This window comes from Micropterus dolomieu, linkage group LG01 (assembly GCF_021292245.1).
Source record: "Micropterus dolomieu isolate WLL.071019.BEF.003 ecotype Adirondacks linkage group LG01, ASM2129224v1, whole genome shotgun sequence".
NCBI lineage: Eukaryota > Metazoa > Chordata > Actinopteri > Centrarchiformes > Centrarchidae > Micropterus > Micropterus dolomieu.
The window spans coordinates 3,932,652-3,956,855 of NC_060150.1; the positions used below are offsets into that span (position 1 = coordinate 3,932,652).

The 24,204-nt window shown below is 41.5% G+C and overlaps 1 protein-coding gene across 1 annotated transcript; it reads right to left on the minus strand.

Moving 5' to 3' along the window:
* Positions 1-8,468: 8,468 nt before the first annotated feature.
* Positions 8,469-23,909, minus strand: LOC123970665 (double-stranded RNA-specific editase 1-like). The gene is made up of 9 exons (XM_046048867.1): positions 23,841-23,909; positions 20,102-21,036; positions 17,592-17,706; positions 16,698-16,866; positions 15,766-15,920; positions 15,454-15,622; positions 12,811-12,992; positions 12,167-12,345; positions 8,469-11,133 (listed from the first exon to the last, which is right to left on the minus strand). Exons 1-9 carry the CDS (start codon positions 23,842-23,844, stop codon positions 10,957-10,959), a joined length of 2,085 nt encoding a protein of 694 aa, XP_045904823.1. The 5' UTR covers positions 23,845-23,909; the 3' UTR covers positions 8,469-10,956.
* Positions 23,910-24,204: the final 295 nt, after the last annotated feature.

Sequence of the window (24,204 nt, forward strand, 5' to 3'; positions counted from 1 at the left end):
TCTTCTCGAGGCTGCAGGAAAACATGCAGATTTGGAAAAAAATATCTGATGACGTCCAACAACCTCAGCCGTATTTAAAACAAAAGCCTTGACTCTGACCACATGTTTTGTTAAACTAAACATGCTAATTAAGTCAGTTATTACACTGAGTGATGCATTCATTAGCACACATTTGTATGTCAGTACGCTTGCTGTCATGTTTATATTAACACTCACTCAACCTCGAGCCACTACAGATATGTCATTAACTTTTCCTCATCAATGTGTAAATGAATGCAAAATCCGTTCAGATCACCTAGACAGGGGGAGCCAGAGGTGAATCATGTATTAAATATGATTATTTCAAAAGAATACTCAGACACGTACTCTCTTTTAATGGGCGTAGAAGGCAGCAAAATGTGAAAAAGGTGTCTGGTTTGCAATTTCATGTCTGTCCCATATCAGGTCACAAACACACATATCAGCTCGAACAGACTGTGGCATGGTACAGCAAATACACAGTGGTAAATATTGCAATAGCATTAGTCATGGATGTCTAATATTCTAACGTCACTGAGATTACACACTTCTTTATCTTGAACTTCAGCTCCCTGGTGACATTCGGACCCACTGGTGGACAACCGTACTGAGTGGAACGGTCAAACATACACATTTAAATGCAAATTGTCAGCTGATATTTTGTCTTATCTGAGTCATGTTATTGGCCACATCAGTGTTTGTTTCACCATATAAATGTGAGATGTATTCACAATGAAGTTTTAGAGGGACAATCTGAATTTTATTTGTATGTGTACTTAAAACAAAGGTGTGTTTACTGCTGTGTATAAAGTCGTCCTCAGAAATGCGTAGGCCTACCATCTAGCACGCATCAGCTTTCAACACCCCCACTGTGGTCACTATGAGTACTTGGTCAGGCTGTTTGGACTCACCAATTCCCCTGGTGTAGTTAATGATGCGTTTTTGGATGATATCCTCATCTTCTCAAAATCCAAACAGGAGCATGTGCGACACATGTGGAAAGTGCTCCAGAGGCTCCAGGAGAAGAAGAGATGTCGTTGCTGGGTTTCATCATCAGTATCCAGATGGACTCCCAGGAACCAGGACAGTCATGAAGTGGCTCACTCCCTTGACATGTAAGGGGTGTCAACGTTTCCTGGGGTTTGCCAACAGGTTCATCATGAAGTACAGCTCTGTGGAAGCCCACCTCACTGCACTCACCTCCCTTTTTATTCTTAAATCGGTCTTTGGTGGCGGAAGAAGCATTTGGTGAGTTTGTTATCAGGATTCCACCCTCAAACGATTGTCAAGCAGAATGTATGAACCAAGATATGGAGAAAGCCCTGCGCTGCCTCGCCTCCTGAAACCCATCCTCCTGGTCCAAACAACTTCTCTGGGTCGAGTAGCCCACAACACCCTTCTAAGTTCGGCCACTGGCTTTTCTATTACCCAGTGCTCCCAGAGAGCAATACAGAGGCCCGGGGATGAAACACCGTGGTTGAAGAGAGGGACTGAGAAGCAAACTGTGACAACAATAGTATAAACCTGAACATTCTTACAGTATAACAGTGTAAAAATAACACCTTCCATTTTCTGTATTACTAACATTAATTCTCTTTTTTAATTCACTGTCACAGTTATAGTGGTCTGTGGCCTTCGTACATGCTTCATGGTAACAGTGCAGACCAAAGACTCATTGCACCCACACTTTCCCAAGCAAGGATGAGCTGAAAGTCTCCCTCTCACACACAAGACATTCGTCATGCTTGGTCTGGGAAACTGTAGGTGCAGTGGTTTGATAAGAGTAGAAACACTTGTTGTTGCTGTAGAGAAAATGAAGAAACATCTGTTACTAGCGTCCCATCAATAACTCCTGTGTTACGTGCTGTACATGCTCACTTTGTGTTACTTTCATATCTGTTCTCCCTACTTTGCCATGCCTCAAGAACCTCACAACAGAACATATAAAGCAATGTCCTTGGCACAAGCTTGCATTTTGTTGATGTGAAATTTACAGTCGCACAACTCCACACCTATCAAAGATGACACACAGATGAAAATCCCAATTTACTGCTGAGTATCTGTTTTTTTATTATGCTCCTCTGCACTAACACACAACCAATGCATTGTGGTGATCCAGTTTAACAAGCAAAACCACTGGTAATGGTCCTTTACGTCTTCATTTAGAGGTAAGCAAAGACTTTGGGCAGGTAAACACACAAGTGATTTCCAAAACACAATGAGTAAACCTTGAAGAAATGAATTTTAAATCTCACCCTACATGACATTTGGCATGTCTCTTCATTGGATGGGAAATGTCTGGTGTCACTGAGTGTACGCATACTTTCCTGTCTCCTCATGTAGTTTTCCAAAAGAAAGGTCATCGTCATTTAATAATGAATGGAAGGGAGTGAAGAGCCTGGTTACTCACTGTGTCCCTGCATACATCAACTCCACTGAGCAGAAAATTAAAATGGAAATGTAGGCCTTGAACGGAGTCGAGGGTCCCATTGACCTGTGCTGTATGATTTATGGGAGATGATTACATCACCTCGACCACTGAGCTCACTCGACGCTCCAACTCCTATCCACTGATTTTCAAAATGTTTAGAACATCTCTTTGATCCTCTTTTTATTATTAAGATATGAATATAGGTGTCAGGCTTTCTCAGGAAATGAACTCACAGAGCACAACTCCAATAAAATGAGCAATAACTTTATTGCAGGATGCTACAATAGTTCAGGAAAAGGTATCCAAAACACAAGGCTACGGTCAAACTCACTGACTATGCAGGAATAACACAAGGAATAAGGCAGGAACGCCGTCACGGAAACATCTGGCAAAGAGCTCAAGGGAAGGTGGGTTTATATAAACTAAGGGAGGGAAGACAATGAGACACAGGTGCAGCACATTAGGGCGGGGACGGGTAATCACACATGGAGGGACGGCAGACAAAGACCTGAAACGAGACACAAGATAAGTAACTGAAACAAAACAGGAAGTGGTGACAGACAAGGAAACTGAACACATAACTCTTTAAAAGTTGTATATTGACTGATTGTGTAGTATGTACAAGTATATAAAAGTCAGTGCTCTTTCTTCATCACCTCATCATATCAAACCAAAATTTTAATATTATCTATGACTAGCATTTATTCTGCTATAACTATAGGTAGTTACTTTATGTAATGTGGTTTCATGTAAAACATCATGAGCGTGCAAAGCACCAGGCACTCACATTATCTTGTCGTGTCATTAGTGCAGGAACTGTGCAGCATTGTGTGTGCAGCCAAGTGAATCTTCTGCTCAGCATGAGAATAATTGTTTGCATAAAATCAACTGAAAACAGAACTGTTTGTGTCTGCTGTCATGTTTACGAGCAGGTGACAAAATATTACACCGGCAACGCAGACATACGAGACTGATGATAAACACACAACAAACACCACTGAAGCTTCATGAAAGGAATTAGAAAGACTGATTTCAATACTCGCTAATTAATGCCTTTTTATTTATCAGTAAAAAAGACGAAACATACAAACAATAACGGTTGGAAGTATTACCTAAGACGACTTGTTAATGACCAAAGGTCGCACACAGTACTTCCCCACATGTCCACACCTCAGCTAGCTGTATCTGACGAAGAAGTGGATTGGAAATGGTCAAAAGCTTAAGAAAAAGTGTCAGTGAATAGCCCTAATAATATCATAATGATGAGCGTTAGTCTTGGAGAATTGTAATTTACAACAGAAATCCCAGGTGTGTGAGGTGTGGAGTTTCAAAGAATTGGGTATTTACAAGGCAGGTTCAGGTTTCTATTTTTTTTGTTGCAATGGACAAGTCATCACAAGTACTCAAGGTTCTATTAAAATAAATAAATAAATAAATGTTGCTTCTACATCTGTGCAACGTCACGTTCTTCTGTGTGATGGCTGCTGGAACAAAGCTCTTTTAATGCCGCATTCTTCCCTTTGGGACTGTAAACCTTCGTCTAGAAGGAAGAAGACATTAAAGTCGTCATTGAAAAATCGAGGCAGTTATCAGCTGGAACCGGCGTACAGGGACGCTGGGTTGAGCTGGGACTCAACAATCAGCCTACTAAGACAACTTTGGTTTAGGGAGTTTCTGTCTTTTAGGGACAGGTTTCCAAACCATGCCACCAAAGAGAAATATAAAATTGGTTCAAAAGCATGAAAACATATAAAGTCATCATGGTTTTGTCAATGTGGAAATAGCACAGTTGCCTCAAACAAAACAAACGCTGGTTCAGTTTTGAGTCGATCATTGTCCCGAGATATTTGTAAGATTGGGCACATTCCACCATCTGACCCCTAATGGATGTGGCTGCATGTGAAGCAGGGGAGGTCTAATTAAAGATGCTATTAAGTTGCATAATGGGAAATGTAGGATCCAGAGTTTTTGGAGCTTGACTCTACTACTTCTAAGTACTAGTAATCAGGATATCTCGGCCTCTTCTGCTGCACAGATTTTGACCTTTCTTTCTAATAATCTATATCTTGTAAGTCCCTTTTTAAATGTTTTGGGTTCAGGCTGGGCTAATGCAGAATAGGGGTCAAATGTTTGATCTCGTTCAAAACTCTAGACTGTGCTAGTATTTAACCATTACTAATTTTACTAAAGAATTGGTTTTGCTTCCAGCTGCGTTCCCCCTGTCTGCTCTTGGTTACTAACTTAATCATAAAACCTCATGAAAAGTAAGTTAGCTAAGCCGTTGTTATGCTAATGTTAAAGGTGAGGACATACTGATAAGTTCTCTGTGGTTGGTGTATTTTTCTAACACCACTGTTGTTTTGTATCTCTGAGAAAAAGCTAACAGTGGTTGGAGCATTTTCTATCAATACTGTCGTACTGTATGTACATTGAGATCATGCAGAGGCCCATTAGGCGGCTAATGGGGTTTGATTGCTGGGGAAACGAGCCATGACAAATGAGGAGATGTTCTAATGGACGGACAACTTCAGCCACTGAGCCAGATAGTTTGATGGAGGGGGACGGGACCCTCAGGCTCTGCTCCAACTCTGCTCCTCCAGCTGCAATATTCCATTTACAAAGTGGAACGAATCATTTATCTCCCACGTTTTCACTTAAAACTGACATTAAGAAATATTTAATCTCTGGTGAGATTCTATATTTTTCAAAAAATTCACAGATCTCATGTGCAGAGATAAACCGACACTGAATGTATCCTATGCTACGAATAAGTATTGCGTGTGTATCCAAAGCCTAATATATATTCTTAATGTCAGAATGCGGTTGGAGCTGAGAGCCACAGACAGAGTCGGTACACATTACATAATGTCCCGGAGGGTCTCTATTCGATTCAGGTCAGGGGAACATGGAGGTCAGTCAATGGCATCAATGCTTTTATCATCCAGGAACTGCCCACACACTCTGGCAACATGAGGCCGAGCCTCGTCCTGCACCAGGGGGAACCCAGGTCCCATTGCACCCGCCTGAGGTCAAAGTGGGAGCTGAACATCACCTCCCTCACCAAGAAGGTCCAGCAGAGGATGTACTTCCTGCGGCAGCTGAAGAAGTTCAGCCTGCCAGAGACAATGATGGTGCACTTCTACACCGCCATCATTAAGTCCATCCTCACCTCCTCCATCACCATCTGGTACGCTGCTGCCACTGCCAGGGACAGGGGCAGGCTGCAGCGTATCATTCGCTCTGCAGAGAAGGTGATTGGCTGCAATCTTCCTCCTCTTCTGGACCTGCACGCCTCCAGGACTCTGAGGCGAGCAGGAAAGATTGCAGCTGACCCCTCCCACCCCGGACACAAACTGTTTCAGACTCTCCCCTCTGGCAGGAGGCTGCGGTCCATCAGGACCAAAACTTCTCGCCACAAAAACAGTTTCTTTCCGATGGCAGTGGGCTTCCTCAACAAGGCCCGGGTCCCCTACTGACACTCCCCCCTTTCAGATAATACAAATGTCTCTGCACATGTAAATATTATTTAATTTAATTTCCTATCATGCACAGACCTGGCACAATGCACATATTTGTTGTTAATTGTTATTTTTAATATTGTCAATTTAAATATTTATGTACACTATATCCTCTCCCGTTGCAATATGTCTGCACAACCCAAACAGAAGTAATGCACATGTAAATATCTGCCACGTTGTTCTTTCTCTGCAAATAGTAGTATTATTTTTCTCTATTTTTTTTAATTCTTACATAACTTGCATTTGTTTATTCCATGTGTATATGTTTCTAGATTTATTTATGTCAACTGTATGTTTGTCTACGTTTAGCACCTTATCACCACAGCAAATTACTTGTATGTGTTAAACACTACTTGGCAATAAAGCGCCTTCTGATTCTGATTCTTCCGACAGTGGCTCTGAGGATTTCATCCAGGTAGGCTACCTAACAGCAGTCAGGGGACCGCTAGCTAGCACTGCCAAACCGATCATGCTGTATGATGTTGCAGGCAGCATAACGTTCACCGTCTTCCAAGTCTGTCACTGGTGCTCTCTGGGTCAAAGGCAGACGAAATGGCTGCTCAGGCCACAGCTATTTTTCAAGTTTTTATGTAAATTATAATATAAACTGGTTTTATATCTACACTTTATGGGAAAAATTAAACTGGAGCCATAATCTCAGAGCAGAAGAGATGCAAGCCTCACAATTGCTAAGAAATTACTATTTCTAACTAGGCATTACTAAGTGGTTGAGGGGAAGGACTTTATCGAGGACACAGTCTGTTTTACGTGGCCCCTGTCAGAGACTTAGCCTGGGAACATAATTTGCAGATAAATCAGGGAAGGTGGAGAAGTATGAAGAGCCGTTTTCACTAATCCCACGTCACCTTGAAGCAGTTTGACTTCTCTTTTCTTTCATTTTTTAGCCACACTCAATCAGCTCAAATCCCATGGCCTGGAAACCAACTCATAACCTCTTGTACGTGGACTAGAATGGGGAACGGAGGTTCACACAGAAAAAATAAACTAAATGTAGATAGGTCTGTCTTTTTGCAGAGGGACTGGCTGTCCCCTGGTGATGCAGAGCTGACAGGTAATCCACAGTGAGATTATCTGGCTCTCTCATGTTGCACAGGTGCCGCTGGCTGATATGACACAAAGTAATAGGCCTCTAACAGCCCATGTGGAGATGGCGGTCAGGACAGCTTTAGATAGCAGCCGATACACCGCAGCTGCCTGGCATTATGTCAACAACAAAAAAAGCAGTGCAGCATTCACTAGAGTTTCCTCAATGCAATCATTTTGACATTACACCTTCACTGTCATGAATTTCAAAATGGAGACGCATTGAAGCAGTTGCATCCATTGTTGCTGGTCAAATCTATTTTGCTTTGCTCGTATATTTCCTAAACCCTCCTGTTTGTCTGGAATTGGCTCTTAAGTGGGAGGCTTATGTTATGGAACATTTGCTGTGGGGGTTTTACTGATCTGTCGCACAAGTAGCTGAATGTGGCTATGAATGTGCACCTTTAGAGGCCACAATATAAGGACGCCATTGAGACAATAAATGGAAACATACTTAGTCGAGTAAATTGATACATCATTTTCATAAATAATACATTTTAAGTACACAGAAAATTTAACAGAGTTTGGTTTGTGGCTCCTCAAAAAAAAAATCCTATTAGGGTGGCTTTCTGTGAAAATCTTTACAATTACATTTATTTGTCTGGGAACATGAACATAAAAACATGAATCCTGAACAACAGAAGAAAAGAGATGCTTTGTACTACTGTAGATGTCTCTAGTGGCTTATTTTCATCTGCCTGGGAAGGTAAACACAGCCTCATGACCTCTGTGTTTTTGGTTCAGTGCAGGTGCAATCAGATACGTCAGATATTCCTTGTACAATTTTAAATGGAAAATTGAACCTGCCAGTGGAACTAAAGGAAAGTGAAGAAGATCACCAGAATAGATTACAGGCCGTAACGTAATGTGTAATTACTCCAGAGTTACAGAATAATCTTTTGTACTAACAGTACAGTATGTATTAACGTATATATATTTTTCAGTATTATTACAGGGATGTATGGCCTACAGTACTGAGCTATAATCTGGAAGTTTGGGACCAATCTAGAGAGAATCTATACTTTAGTTGTTGTTTAATTAGGCCCACATACCCTGTAGTTTGCCTGTCTGTTGGTAATAAGGTCATTTTCAAATAAAACCACATCATATTTATTAATTAAGGCAGAAGTCACTTTCATCTACTCTGATATCTCCCGCCAATAACTTCATTAATTACGTAAGCTTTTCTGTATCACTACTTTAAGAAACAGAATTATCAACCTACCTGTTAAAACTGTGTGGAAAAGGGGAAAGCAAGAGCTGGGGTTGGCAAAGTTTTTAAGACCAAACCTTTCAGAGCCTACAGGTTAAATCCTTGAGTATGTCCTCGAGTATTTCGTAAACCTGCACTGCAAAGCACCATATCTGTAGTCCTTAGTTAAAGACAACCATAAAAAACAACTATAATAGCATTTTATTAAAGCTCTAGGCTCAGTGACTTGACACAGTTTCTACATATTTTATATTTATGGTTTTCATGCTTTACATGTAGAGCTCATGCATTAGGCCCCACAGTCTTTTACAGGGCAAATCAATGACGTAGTGCATGAACCCATCAGAACTGCAGAAGCTCACCAACATATGGACAGGGAGGATCAACATACAGAGGGCCATCTTTTAAAACTGATCCATTCACTTCTCCTCAAAGTCCATGAAAAACATGAATCGTTTCCCTTTTCGAAAAAGTGCATATCCTGTGGAAATATTATCAGCATCCAAAAACCGTGAGAGGCCGAGCATGGAGCCAGGTACACTGAGACGGGAACAGGTCTGCACGTGCTCAAAGTTAAGACATGTTTTCAGCAATTAAACAGAAGCGGAAGGATACACATTCAAATATATTAAGAAAATAACTCAACCTACATCAGAAGTAAGTTAGTTCAATGTGCCCAATGTGTGTTTGAGGCTTTACATCCAGAGGACGGCGGCAGCAAAACAAAGAGTTTAGAAAATTAAAAACATATTTGAAAGTTAAAATGTACATTTGGTTTATAGAAAACAGGTGATTTGGGATTCTGTCTTGTTTGGTTTGAAAGAGTTGAACATCACACGTCACACACCGTCACAAACACTTTGTAGAGGCAGATTACAGTAATAAAAACAAACATTTGAATTTGTGGAAAACAACAGTGAAAATAAAAATGTAAAAAGTTGATGCTGACATCATCTTTGGTGAGCTTTTACTGGTGGTAAATGTGACTGAAGTGTTAACTGCAGCAACGCTAGCAGGGTCTGGGTTCTGGGATTTGGGTTTACTGTAGTTGCTGAATATGCAGGAGAGATTCACGTGCATAAGGGTTAGTTACCCTAATCTGGTGCAGCGGGGATCATATTAGGAGAGATGTTTGAAATTAACAAATTACCGGACGAAATCATTTGAATCAGCAAAGTGATTCATAATTCACCTCTCTCTGGCTGCAAGTGACATATGATTGTATTTAATTGTAATTAAAAGTCCAAGCTTGTCTTTCAAAGCACAGTCACAATTTCTGTTGGTGTTTGGATCTCAGAAGCCACTGTTTGTGCCTCTCAAGTATTACCATTACATTCAAATCACATCATTGAAAAACTCTGATGTATTGGCAACACACAGGGCTAGGGTCTCAGTAGCTTCCTTTAAACCACCTTAATGCGACATTGATAATCATAATGTCATTACCATCACTTTAAATGAGACTAGGTAACTTTTAAAAGGACACAATCTTCATTTTATGAATGAAAACTGAACCCTTAAGCAATAAAATAAACCCTTGTCCAATCCAATACCACTCAACACTCTGGGGTTTTGCCTCTACAGCCTGACTGTACTTGGTCAGGTCTGACCAAGTGTCTAAAGGTGGCAAACTTGCTGAGTCAGTGCGCTACTAATACATTTTAGTATTTACCATCATCTCATAATTGTCACTTGTAGCTACAATAGCTTCTGCTCGGCAAGAGTTACATAATTCAGGGGACGTCAAGTTTGAACTTCATGGGACTTAGCAAGGTGAAGTCAGAAGGTTAATTTGCAACTGGGACAACAGCGTTCTTGCTGACATCAGCAACACTTCAATGCAGCTTTACACCTGAGCATGAGTGTTCGTGAAACTTGAATGACACTGATTGGCCATGCTTATTAATAGTCCTGCCACAGATAACGGATTTTTTTTATTCTTTTCATTTATGTGTCAGAGCATTTGATTCATTGATTGCTGTCGGGATGTAAAAAGAATTTCAACAAATCTAACAAAAATGCTTCTGAAAGAAATTGCATACCCCAACTTTAAGTATTTCAGTCATTTTACCTTAAAACTAAGAGGAAATATCCAAGTGAACTTAAGGTTGCTGTCAAAGAACCGCAACAGAGCAGATAAACATCCGTTACCAAACTGCAGGAGGACATCCTAAAGTTATCACAACACTGATGATTTGAGATCACAATACTGAACATGATAACAAACCTTTTACTGTAGATTTCCTACTGTATGAATTTGGTATAATCATACATGCAAAATGAAGATATCACTATTCTTACTGTACAGAAACACCTGCCATGGTAACTAACAATGCTGTACACAAGTTTCCATTCCCAACGTCTCCTTTTACATTTGTCCTTTGTATAAAGTTGCATAACTGATTTAATAATCTTTTTTTCAATGTGTAGTGCTGGTTGAGAGTAGCATGAGGCTATAAAAAAATAAGGAGGAACGTTAAAGCCATGGATTCTGACATCTGGATTAGGTGCGTCTTTCCTCCCGGTAACACACAGTCCACTCCGCGACAATCCAAAGGGAAACGTTTCCACCACTGAAACTGACCGAAACGGTTTCAGAAAGGAAAGCGTGCAGGTTGACACGTTTTCTGTCAAAAGACCCCCACCAACAGCATCACCAGCCCAGCGCTAACTCAGGTGGGGAGTGCAAACTGGTCCTGCTCAATAGGTTTCTTAACCCAGGCGCCCAGTCCGGCTTTGTGGAAGGCTCTGAAGAGCGCCTGCTTGGTGCTGTGGTACTCCACCGCCGCCTGCTTGGCCTCGTGGTAGCTGCTGGGCCTCACGGTTCTGATCCGCAGGGTGGAGGAGAGCTACGGGACATGGACAGACGTTAGACAGACCACAACCTTTTCTTATCTGTAAGCTTATATGACATATTGGCCATCGTTAGCTACGCGGAGACAGCTACAGTTGTGTAATTTTATCTATAAGGTCCTCTTATGCATTAGCAGCTTCCTTAGCTTTGCGGCCAGTATTCACACCTGGTCCTGCAGGCTACTGCTTTTTAAGGACGACTTGGACACACCTGTGTGAGTGCTTTGTTTTATGTTTTGTATATTGTTGTCCTTGGTTTTAAAGGAGACCTATTATGTTTTCCCACATTTTATGACTTATGTTACAATGTTGGATGTTCATGTTAAACATGTCTAAATTTAGAACTAAATTTAGACCCTGGTCCCTTCGGTGGAAACGCAGTGAGTTCCTCCAAAGGCTCCTAGTTCAGGGGTATAGTTCCTTTGGTAGAAACGCGGTTTTATACGTTTATAGAAGGAACCCCAGTATTTTCTAGCACATACTGCAAGTACTGTATATCAGATCTGGCGCCTTTTCATGCAGTATTTTGGCGGACATGTAGTGCATCTGATCTGGTCACACACCTGCTCCTCACTTCCACCACAACATTTGAAACAGTCGCAAACCTCAACTGTGCACTTAGGTCCGTGGAACCACACGATTGGCTTAATATGTTTCCTGGCTCGATTGGTTTTCTTGTAGGAAGGGTGGGATATGTGCATACACCCGCCATCCTTGCCGTTACAGGCTTTCCCCATAGATTTCTATTCAGGAATATTTAAGTGGCGTGCCTTTTTCCCTTAAACAGTCTCTACTACGCACTCGCAACTGTGCAACACCTGCTTGCTTGTCAACTTGACTTTGAAGAGGTCCACACAGGAGAAGAGTTTGGATAGAGATTTCCTGCCTCACAGTGACGGTAGGACTAGCTGTCGTTCTGTATGATTCTGTACCATTTAATCTGCGCATAATCTGTACCTTCATGATGACATGCCCACAGAGAACAAAACAACAGTAGGCTACAGGGTGTCAGTACACAGAGTGTGTTACCTTGCTGTGCAGGCGCATCCAGCGGCTGTAGAGAGCGTGTTTACAGAGCCTGGAGGCTCGACCCAGATCGTCTTTCCCTGTGGTGGCATTGATCACCTCTAGGCCTTGGTCTCCCACTGTCCAGTTCACACTGAAGTTGGGTGCTTTTCCAGGCTGACGAGCCTCTGCGTTACTTATTCCTGTAGAACATGGGAACACGGCAGGGTTTCAGCTCACAGTAGACGAGAAGAGAACGCCAAATCCATTTTATAAAACAGACCATTAAAAAAAAGCTACCGTCGACAATGATATTCTGCTGTACTTGTATATCGTGTATAGATCAAACAGGACAATTTTAGATTGCGTTATGTAATTCAAAAGATTTAAAAGGACATGGAAAGGTATTTCTGAGCCGTAATCTCTTCAATACTTGTTCGGTGAATCATTTAATACAGTGAACTGAGGGAAAAAAAGGAAACTATTGTGAATTTCCTGACCTTCCCACAGAATTTACACAATGTTGTCTGCCTGAAATCAAACCCTCAAACTCCCCTGATATTCTATAACACCCATGAGAAGTGAACAGAGTGTACAGATGCCCTGGTATACTTGAAAATGCCCGATCTGTCAGGTGATCATTTGTAAAAGTGCAGTCTGTTTCTCACCACTGAGCAGCGGTCTGTTCAAGCTGAAGGACTGCGGCAGGTCCTCGATCTCAGTAATCCTCTGATACATGGCTCTGGAGAGGTGGTCGGCGTGGTACAAGCTGCCCAGAATGATGCTGGAGAAGTAGATGGGCTCAGTGAAGTAGCTCATCAAAGAGCCTTGTAATCCAACCACATTCCACCTGAAGGGAGATAGAACAAATGCTTTTATTCAATCAGGTGGATACCTATCCAGTTTGTCACCAAATGTATGGCTTAGGGCCAGAGACAAAGAGACAGCGGCGGTTAGAAGGAGTCTGAGCAAACATCCAAATCTACAAAAAAAAAAAATCAACAATATTGTTCCAACTAATTCTCCTGAAAATACAAATCTGATTCCAGCTCAGAGGCGTCCTGAGCAGTTTGCGGCCTCCTGGAGATTCATCAAGAAGCCTAATCAAAGCTCGAGTGGCCTAATGACACCTGAGGACTGCAGCTGACAGACAGAAATGGAGTGATTGCAGCGTGGCACAGAGATAATTCAGCCTCTTTACACATGCAGATAATCATCAGGATTCCTGCTGGCCCGCTCAAAAACACCCGTCGACACCTCAAGTGCGTCTTTAGGGCTGAGTTTAATATTCTGAAAAGGAAAACCACAGTATGTATTACAGATTATAGGTAATGTTGATTCATTTACTCACGCTGTATACTCATATTTTTTCCATTACAAAGACATTTTAAAGCTAAAGCCGAGGGCAACGTTTCAGTGTAAACACACGCCCCCCTTAGTGAAAACATTATGTATTCGCCCTTTTACTTTATTGGGCACTACTGGATCCCATGCCAAATTTAGGTGGCGTAAATGGCACTCTCTCTTGTAAAGTCTTTGTGTACTAACAGGAGGGCACAAGGGGGCGCTTGAGCTCCCCTTAAAATGGGCTGAGCTCCGCCTAATCACCGCCTGAATATTTCCTGTGTTACTGTATAAATAATTGTAATTGTATAAATGTTTTTCATGCATACAACCTCAACTGACTCCGTGTTTTGACTGGTTGCTCAAAACTCATAGGTCACGAGAGAAGATTAGACTTTTATGGAGAGCAGCAGTGAAACAAAGAAAGTAAGAAAATCTCATTGACATTTGTAAAAATGTAAATAACTACAAATACAGCCTTGGAACAGTATGTTGTATGTTTCACTCTATATGTTTAGATCAGGATATTTTTTTAGTGGCCTTTAACAGACACTATTTCCCACGAGCCCACAGACCATCGCAGGTTAAACATTGTGATTCAACAGAAGAGGTGAGTCCATGAGTAAGTCGTGGTTTAGTTCAGACACGAGTGTAATAACAGCAGGACAGAGAAGGTTGAAAGGTTTTAGACAGAAAGAGAGCGCTTTAGAAGAGAGCGTGCACTTTGCTAAAGTACTGTACTTAAGTACAAATTAGAGGTAGTTGTCCTTTACTTGAGTATTTTTTTCATGCCACTTTCTAATTCTACTTCACCACATCTCTGGCCAACCATCCACACTTCTCCGTTTTAGTTTACAAACGGAGAATTAAAACGAATACAATCTCCGTCCACACCAGGGTTTTAGCTGCGTATCAGAGTTGATCTCCGTCTAGATTAAAACGACTGAAAACGCACTTTTATTGGCCTTTCAGGTACACTGGGCACTCGCGTGCCGGTGTAAACATGAAGCAGACGGTCTCTTCCGTAGTTACAGAAGATTTGGCGAAAGAATAAAGAAATGCAGACGAAGAATCAGACCAGATTTTTGTTTTTGCATGCACCAATAGCGAGCTGGGACTGTTACTGAATGTAACACGGGAGTGTGGCGGCGGAAAACAGACTGGGAGTTGCTGCAAAGTAAACAGCGACATGCACAGTACAAGTGTAGGCAGATAGGCCTAAGTGTCATTTGCACGTACACAATATTTTAATAAAAATACCAACTCAAAAACTGCTGTGCATGACTTATAAGATCCAATCAGAGAGCCGAGCGTGAGCGTCTGCGTCATCGTTTCTAAAGTCATCCGTTTTTGCCCATCTTCACTAAAACTCCCTCTGGAGTTTTGAAATGCAAAACGGGGTCGGCAGCATTTCTAAACTTCTACGTTTTAGGTCTTCGTTTTTGTCGTTTTAGTCTGGATGGGAGGTGCAAACGTAGCAAAAGGTCTCAGTAGTGTGGATGGGGCAAAATAAGATTTTCACACACAAAACATATGAAGATGTTACTACCCAACAGTTTATACAAGTACAACTTGTACATTTGCTGACTGACAGAAATTTAATTGGCAAATATTTGATAATCGTTTAAGTCATTTTTCATGTAAAAACATTTCCAGCTTCACAAATGTGAAGATTTGCTGCTTTTCCTTTTGAATATTTTATGAATTTTTTAAAATAATTTTGAAGTTTGGACTGACGAAACAAGCATTGTGAAGTTCTCACTTTGGGCTCTGGTCATTTGTGACAACATTTCTCACTATTTTCAATACTTTTACAATCAATTAATGGAGAAAAATGATTAACAGATTAATTTATAATGAATTACATAATGAATAAATTTGTCTTAACAGTTATTTGTCTGTAACAGTGTGTGTGAACCATAGACTGTATAAAAAAAGGTGTGAACAGGAAGTGAATTAACACGTACCTGGCGATCTTATCGCTGCAGGACATGGTGAGCAACCTCTCACCCTGAAGAACCCCGTCCCACGTCTGAATGGTGTTACTGGAGCGCACTGGGATTGTTCCTTCACCAGACTCAATTTTAGTGCGGAGCTGCCCGCGGGCCTTTCTGTTTGGGTGTCTATCTCCCTGATCTGAGACATAAAAGCAAGGTCAGACACTTTGAAGATCTTATAGTGAACTATACATTTTCACGAAAAAAAAAACAAAAAACAATCAGTAAAGTCTTAATCAGGGTCGTATTGAACAGACTTTCTTTAATTGTTCGTCCGCTCACCCTCCACTCCAGCTTCATGAGGAGAGAAGATGCGGGCGTCTCCACAGGGGGAGGTACTGATGTACAGGTGGAACTGGACGTTTTCTTTCAGTCTGAAGCCTTGTCTGTTGTCACACCTGGTAAATATGGATTTCTGCTGCTCCTCTTCATGGTTACTGCAGACCCAAATGTGAATACATTAGACATTATACCACACAGGATGCTACGGAAAGTCTCTGATTGGTTGGCCTTTAAACTGGACATCAGAATGGACATCAATGAAAAAAGACTTTCTTTAACTGGATGGAAGACATTTTAATTCTCCAAGTATCTGAATTGACAAGTTTAGAATTTATCTATAAAAGTTCTCCTCTCCTGATGTGTAAATGTTATTTTGATGAATGGTCGGGTCTTAACTGTTGGTCAAGACCCCTGGGCGTCGCTTGTTAACACCCAGGCTACAACTTTGGCGTTGTTGATGCACGTGTAGGGTTCCTTGGGCAAGCTGGCAACACTAATATGCAACATCTGGTTAGACTTTCTAAATAAAACGTGTGGTTAACGATGTGGAACATCACAGTTTGGTTAGGTTTAGGCACCAAACCCGGTTAGCTTTAGAAAAAGATCACGTTTTGGGTAAAATAACTACCGTACTACCGGTTTCGGGCACACCCTACACCCAGACCACATCCTCACTCTGACTTCTCTGGAAAATATCCCACACCTTCAGCATTCATAAATGATGCTACAGGGCTTCCTCTGCAGTTTGTTGAACTATGACGCTAAGGGGTTCCCTTGTGTGTTACACACTGACGACCAACGGGTCTTGACCATTCGTCCATATGTGACGACTTGGGAGTGAGAACGTGTTGTAAGGACACAGCGTGGGTGTTTAAAGGACATGAGAAGACAACCGATTGCAGACATCAGCTCTCTGCTTTGCTGTGACTCACCTGAGGAAATGCTCCAGTTGGGAGTACAGGTACCTGATGAGCGACCGACGAGCCACAATCTCAGCATGGCAGTCATTGAGGGCCAAACCTCTATCGCTCATGTATTCACCATTGATGCACTTTGTCCCTGTGGATACGCAGATGACCTCAGCCTCCTTCACATCGGTACCTGTAAAAGAAAGTACAAAGACATAAGTCTAAAGATGGACACTGATTTGTCGTTATCGTACACTAACTGCCATACAGTGACCCAAAGATGAGTGACCTTTAAAGCTGGGGTAGGCAGTTTATTTCAGCTAATGCACATGTGCAGAAATCTTATGACTCACAACTTAAATCAACAAAATAATCCTTTTATCGTGGTTGTTCCTCAAATTTTACCATGCAGCAAACCCATTTGTCTTAAAAGATGTACAGAAAACCAAAGCATTTTGTTTTAACCTTTTCAGAAATCAAAAGGGAACAGACTATGGGAAACACTACAAGGAAAAAGCTTTATTAGTCTGTCTTTAGCGAGAGAAACAGTTTTTTGACTCTCATCGCTGAGGTTTCAACTCAAAGAGAAATTGAAGACTGACAGAATGTGTTTATCATCTCCTTATATAAGTGCAAGAAAACCTGAGGTCAGAGCTGGGTACGCTTTGATATTTTACATAAAAACACATCACGATAACAGCTCAAGAATAAGTGCAGCTGAATCAGGCCCCTTCTGAAACAAACAAGGCTGCGACACATTTTGTGCAGAACAGGTACCGTAAACATCTTTAATCACTTGACTCTGTGTAAATGCTCAGCTGCAGTGTTCATGTATCCAATCCCCTTAGAAGAGCTTCTAAAATATTCATGGAAGTGGATCAAATGTTTTCCAAAGCAACTGTTAAATATTTTTTTTACCTGTTGTCATGACGACGCCTGCCAATACTTTCCGTCGAGCATGCGGAGACGTGAAGTTTTCCGTCAGCTCGCTGAACTTGTCAACCACCAGACGAGAGACGGCATCTGCCAGCACCTGAGGTCGAGCATTGAAAAAATAATGACAGATAGATTACAAAAAGGCTTTAACAAAGAAACCCAGACCGAAAACGCCGGCCAGTCTCTTCTCGTCTGATTTTATGTAACACAAACACCAAAAAGTGTGATAAAAAGCAAGTGCAAGCTCTTCTTATCCACGCTGAAACTATTACTGATTATTTCAATTAGGAATGCTACACTGGTGTGAATGACAGGCAGGGATCTTAGCAGTTTAAAACTGTCGAATGCTTTGCTTCACTGACTGCTCTGCAAGTGAAGCAGAGTGACTTGGAAAGGCTGGTATAATGAACAGCAGTGTTTGAATAGCACTCAGAGGGTGATGGTAATTAAGATAGCAGCTTTGTTATCAGTGTGCAGGGATTACAGGCAGGGATTAGTTTATGTGTAAATAGATTTCCCAACGCATTGAACTTGTCTCTCCTGAAGCTGTCTCCATCGTCAGTCAGACACGGTCAGGTTGGTCATAATGATTTGTGGACGGGTCTTTAGGCGACAGAGATCTAACAAGCACGTGTTTGCAGCATGCGAGCAAACAGGCGAGACTACGGCTTTTCTTAGAAAATAAAATTTCATGCCTTTCTCTTATAATGCTGATTTTGAAATGGCTCACTTTTGGTTTTTTTGTTATCACAAGCTGTAATGTTACGGGACTTTGGACTAAATTATTGTTATTGTACCTTGCTTTCAGGAAAACATAAAAACATTTCTTTCCTATAAATAAAAAAAAGCTCTGCTCTTGCATGCCTGCTGTCAGCTAACGTTAGTACCGTTACATCAAAGAGAGCAAGACATGACAGTGAGACGATGGCTCAACAATATATATCCAATCTAAGCAGTACTAAGTACAGACCGATCCCCGTCTAAGCAAACTAATGTTAGCAATACTCCCATCAACAAAAGCCCCAACTACGGCTCCCACAGCCAGTTATGATGTTACAATAACTTCTAAAATTTTGGCTCCTAACAACATCTTTGCACGATAGCACACCAGAAAGCTCCTCACATAGAGGCGGCAACCAGCTGATACAAGATGTGGCCTGAGGGAACACGATTAGCAGCTGGTACAGCTGTAAGGCTTGGTGGAAATTAAAATCCCTTAGACCCACAAACCAACAAATCAATTCACAAGTACTACCTGTTATATAGAAGGTGGTACCAATTAATACATAAATCAATTCAGGTTTATTTATATATTAGGGGTGGGAATCACCAGAGGCCCCACGATACAATATTATCACGATACTTATGTCATGATACGATATTATTACGATTTTAACACATATTGCAATTTCTTACCTTTTTCCAACTTCAAATTGTGTCCCCAAAGGAAAACTCTTTTTCTATTGGACTGAAAAAGCAACTGATTATATTATTATAGTACCAAAAAGTAAAGTTCTCATGTACAATTTATATAATAAAAGATCGAGACTTGACGTCCATGTATCGATACAATATTGCCACGGAAAATATCGCGATACTATGCAGTATTGATTTTTCCCCCCACCACTATTATATGTTATCTCATTGTACTTTTCATATAGCGCAGATCTCAGACCATACTCTTGTTCTTGCGACAGGGGCAAGAAAAAGCTCCTATTTAACAGGCAGAAACCTCCAGAACCAGAACCTAGACTCAGGCGGCCATCTGCCCCTAAGGGTTTGGTTTAGAGAGAGAGGGGGAACCCTGCCTCTTTCCCAAAGCATGCTGATGGATGGAAAGATGGAGGCCTACTGTAGTTTCTGAGATGATAAATTCTAATAAAAACTGATTTTTTTTAATGGTGATAGTGTAGGACATGGGTCCACTTTTTCTTCTTGTAGTTTTATATGTATTATATGACTCCAGTCCGCCAGAAAGAATAAAGCGTGCCTGACAAAAAGAGTTCAGTGTGTTTATAGACATAGGGTGACAGAAGATCCAGGAAAAACACAAATTCCATATTAAATGGGACACAGCAATGAAAAGCCATAACTTACCAGAGGTCCAGATGAGGTACTGGGGCTTTTTGAATAAAATAATTTTGTACCATGTTCTTGATAATTTAAATATTCACATAAATCAAGTAATTGTAACCACACAATACTGACATTCATCAGTCCACGTTTACTTTTCATATACTGCTACTAACTATAAACTGCTTCCATATGGCTGACACATACATAATGATCTTTGCATTGTTTATTTTTAACTCAGAGCAGAGAGACTAATTGTGAGCAGAACAAAGTTGCTGGTGCCAATTCATCAAGTAACACTCCTACAGTCTCATCATACTCATAACTCATCATTATCATTATTTTCTTACGGTGATAATATTTTTTAATAAGTGAAAACTGTGAGGCAAACTTCAAACTTTACCTTCCACCATGCTTACCTGTGGCAGGTGAAGCTGCAGCCCTTCTCTGGGTATAGGCTGTCTTGACGGATCCTGGTCCAGCTGCATGTTAAACAGAGCAGACAGAGCAGCCTGGGCAGCCCGAGCCTTGGCCAGCTTCTTGTTCCGTCCAGAACCCTGGAACTTCTGACCATCTACCGTCACCGACATAACAAAGTTCTTGGCATGGCTCTCCCCGCTCTCCGACACAAAGTCATACTTGAGGCCCGGCCGCAACTCATTGAGGATCATGACGGGATTCTTGCCGCTTGCAGGGGAGAAGAAGGTGGAGGAGGCTTGAGGTAAGGGGGCCTGGACCTGGTTTGGCAGAGGGGAGGGTAGCAACGGGTACTCTATTCCCAGTGAGCTGAAGGAACCGTTACTGTTGGAGGCAAGGTAAAAGGGGTCATCTACAGGAGTGGATGTCTCAAAGGCATTAAAGAGCATGTCCGGAAAGTCTGCCTGGTCTGAGGTGAAGTCCGTGTGAACAGACAGAGTCCGGCCCATGGCCATGTGGGCTTCAGACGCGTTGGGGAACTGGACGAAAGAGCGCAGGGCCTTCTCTGCTGCGTTTAGCTTGGCCTTCTTCTTGGTTGGACCCGAACCCTCGAAGAGCTGCCCGTTGACCTCCACAGTCATCACAAAGACGGGCGCATGGACCGGCCCGGTCTGAGAGAGCAGTTTGTACTGCAGCCCGGGCTTGATCTCATTCAGCTGCATCAGGGCATTCTTAGGCAGAACCGGCCCCGGGACTTTCTTACGCTTCTTGGGCTTGTACTTGGAATGTGTGTGCCCATTATTTCCCTCCTCTAAGGGACGTTTCCTCCCACCCCCAGCACTCCCATTGGGGAGTTGAGCAGCCTCAGTTGCAACCCCCTCTTTGGAGAAGAGGTTGTCCAAGTTCCGATTTTCCTTAACATCTGTGCTGCATGAACCTGCGGTGCCCAGAAAGAGTAACTTACAATGCCTTCGTTGCAGGATCTTGTAAATGTAAAATTTAGAGATTCCTTTATCTCTCTTTGCAACCGAACAAGTGATGTGTGTTCCTCAATCAATACTTATGTGGTGACATTATAAAAATATATATATAGACAGTATATTACATTTGAACAAGTGTATTCTAAAATACAATCTGTGTACAGATTTTGATTTAAGCGACGACAGCTGACAACATTTAAAACTTCCCTGAGCAAAGTAAAGCATGACATTAGGATGAAATCACTGTATTAATGTCAAGAATTTGTTGCAGTATCACGCCAAATTTAGCAAATTACAGGACAAACTGTGTATATACAAAGAAGTCTTTCAAAGCTAAATCCTTCTTAAATTCCTTTCTCTTCTGTTTGTTGGGAACACATATCACCAGGCCCTGTTAACAAAGCCGATGGAACTTAATGTAAATTTCCATTTATAACATCCTCCAACAAAAGCTCGATAGGTTACTCCTTTCGGTGCTCAGGACAGAAACAATCCTATAAAATGCAGCTTTAGTGGGGTTGTGGGGAAAGAGTGGGGTGCAAAAAAGGGTGTCAACGTTTCCCAAAATAATTCTGTATTTTAATTGAGGCTGAAGGAAAATACCAGAGAAATGATATTAACTTTTAGCATTTGATGGCCACTTCAGACATAAAACCAGAAGCTACAGTGCATTATAATAAAATTGGTTATTATTACAAAAACAGTAGTTCATGTTTAATATTTGTCAAAATAAACCAACCACAGCTCAGGCACTGGAGTGTTTTAAACAAGTAGACCTACAGTATTTCATTTGAGACAATAATGTGCCAACTGTAGGGACAGGTTCCCATAACCAGTTCAACGGATCTGTTGGATCTGATTCCAGGTTGGTAAAATACAGATTTGTTAAGCTCCGCTGCCAATGAATCCCGTATCAAAACCTTCATTCACAATCTCTCTTTGACAGTCTCTGGTCTCTTTTGCCTCTTTCTGACATTACAGGCAAAGACAAACATGATGTACTAAAAGTTCCAAAGTGCGGACCAAAACCAAACAACCGTGAAATGCAGTATTTGAGGGAGGGTACTCATAAAAAAGGAGGTAACAACAGCTCCCTGTTTAAAAATGTATCTTTTGTCCATCATGTTAAAGTAAGAACCTGTGGCCTTTTTGATAACTTGAGAAGGACGAGTGCTCGGACTCATCCTACTGGCGGTGTTACACAATATTCTGTTGATATTCAGTTAATATTTGCTGAACGATAAAGTAGACGAACATTTCTCCTCTGTTGTTTTTACTCCTGCTGCTGTAGTACAACCCGCTAACACTAAGATGTCTTCATTCCCGACCAAACAAAGAACGTAGAAAGATTTGATAAGGGATTAGAAAGGGTTTGGGTTCGATTAGCAGATTCTGAAGTGGATTCAGTTTTCTGTTTGTTATTATAAGCCAAGTTTAGCTTTTACACTTCATATTGGACAACATAATCACTTCCTCTGTAACAAAAATGTACAGTGCTGTGGACAGAGTTGAGTTCGGCATTCAGTCACAGCCAGTTGACTACTGTAGGCAAAGTAAATAACAAGCATGCAAGAGGGGGACGTGAAATATGGAAAAACACAATAGCAGATAATGCCCCGAGCAACAAGAGGAGGAGAGTGATTATAGGTCTGTTGGGGAAGAGGGAACACATTGTTATTGTTACTCCACTGAAACAGCCAGTATGAGGCTCGGCAAGCAAAAACATCCACTAGAAGCAGAAACAGAAATTCCCTTCATTAAAGTGCGGGAGAAGTAAATCTATCGGGCATGTCCTATTAGAAGGTCAATATCAAATGTGTTGCCTGGTGTCGGATACAGTTTTTTTATTTATCAAAAAGCCCTTGAACAACCTTGAGTACGTCCATCATCAGCCTTTGACCAACTCTGCCTACACTGTCAGGCATAATCCATGTTCTCCCGACTGGTTTCACTTTGGCTTACACAGAGCAGGGACAAGATTACTGCTGTCTGAACACAAATTCGTGTGTGTAAAGAAGCTCCATCAGTTAGTGTTGGGGCAAAGCATCAGCAGGCCGAATCATCGTGCAAAACTGGCTATCTAGCACGCACACGGGCTCCTTTCAGTCTACCTTGACAAACAGCTAGATTCGCTCACTCCCGAAAATGAAATGTCACCTCAGTCTGATGTTTGATCACATCACTTCTGCAAATACACAGTCAAGTTATCAAACCATGCGTCCTTTCCCTGTGAATAAACCATCAGCTTTTAGAACCAAATACAGGCACGTGAATGGTGTGAGATGAAAGGAAAGCTTTGTGTTAACTCTAAAACCTTGCCTATCATGGGTCAGGTGGTTTAAGGGCTGAAATAGACCTGCGTTCCAAATCCAGAGGTGGCTCTCAGGGGGCTTTAGGGAGCTTTTTTGTAAAGAGTAAGGGGACAAGCTTAGAAAAACGCCATCAAAATAGCCTGAAATCTCCCAGTAGATACACCCTGGCCCTGGGATTAAGCTGTGATCCTGCCTCCTGAGTCCTTTTTCATGGACAATCCTAGCGTAATACATTTTAATACTATTTAAGCTCAAGATTCAGTATTTCTTTTACCAATAAACATGCATCTCATACACAACCTGGACATTACTGGGGGTCCAGTATCATTTTCAGACATAGAATAAGTTTATACAAAATTAATCTATTTGTAGCTGAAGGGCAGTTTTGGCAAATACTTAAGAAAAGTTACATATTGATGTTTTGACTCGAAATGGAAATATTGACTCACTCATGCTTTCTACTTCGTCCCCCTCTATGGTGAGCAGCCTCTGTTGGTTTCGTAGTAGCCGAGCTCCCGCTCGACCTGAAAGAAACACACAAAGTTGACTTTCATCAAGGAAATGACAATTTACAGCAAATGGTTATGCAGTTAGATTTTCTCTTTGAAGGAATCACAGCAACGGTGTGGATTCTGCTGGGAAAGTTAATGCCACCTCATTAAACACAGTTAAAGTTGCGAAGGTGGAGGGAGCGCCAGCAAACAGCTTCAGAATTTATTACTATAGCATCAGGTTTTAATTGCCGCAATGTACATCTGCATGAATATATTTGGATGATCAAGCCAGTGATTATGCAGCATGAATGGAGCAGCT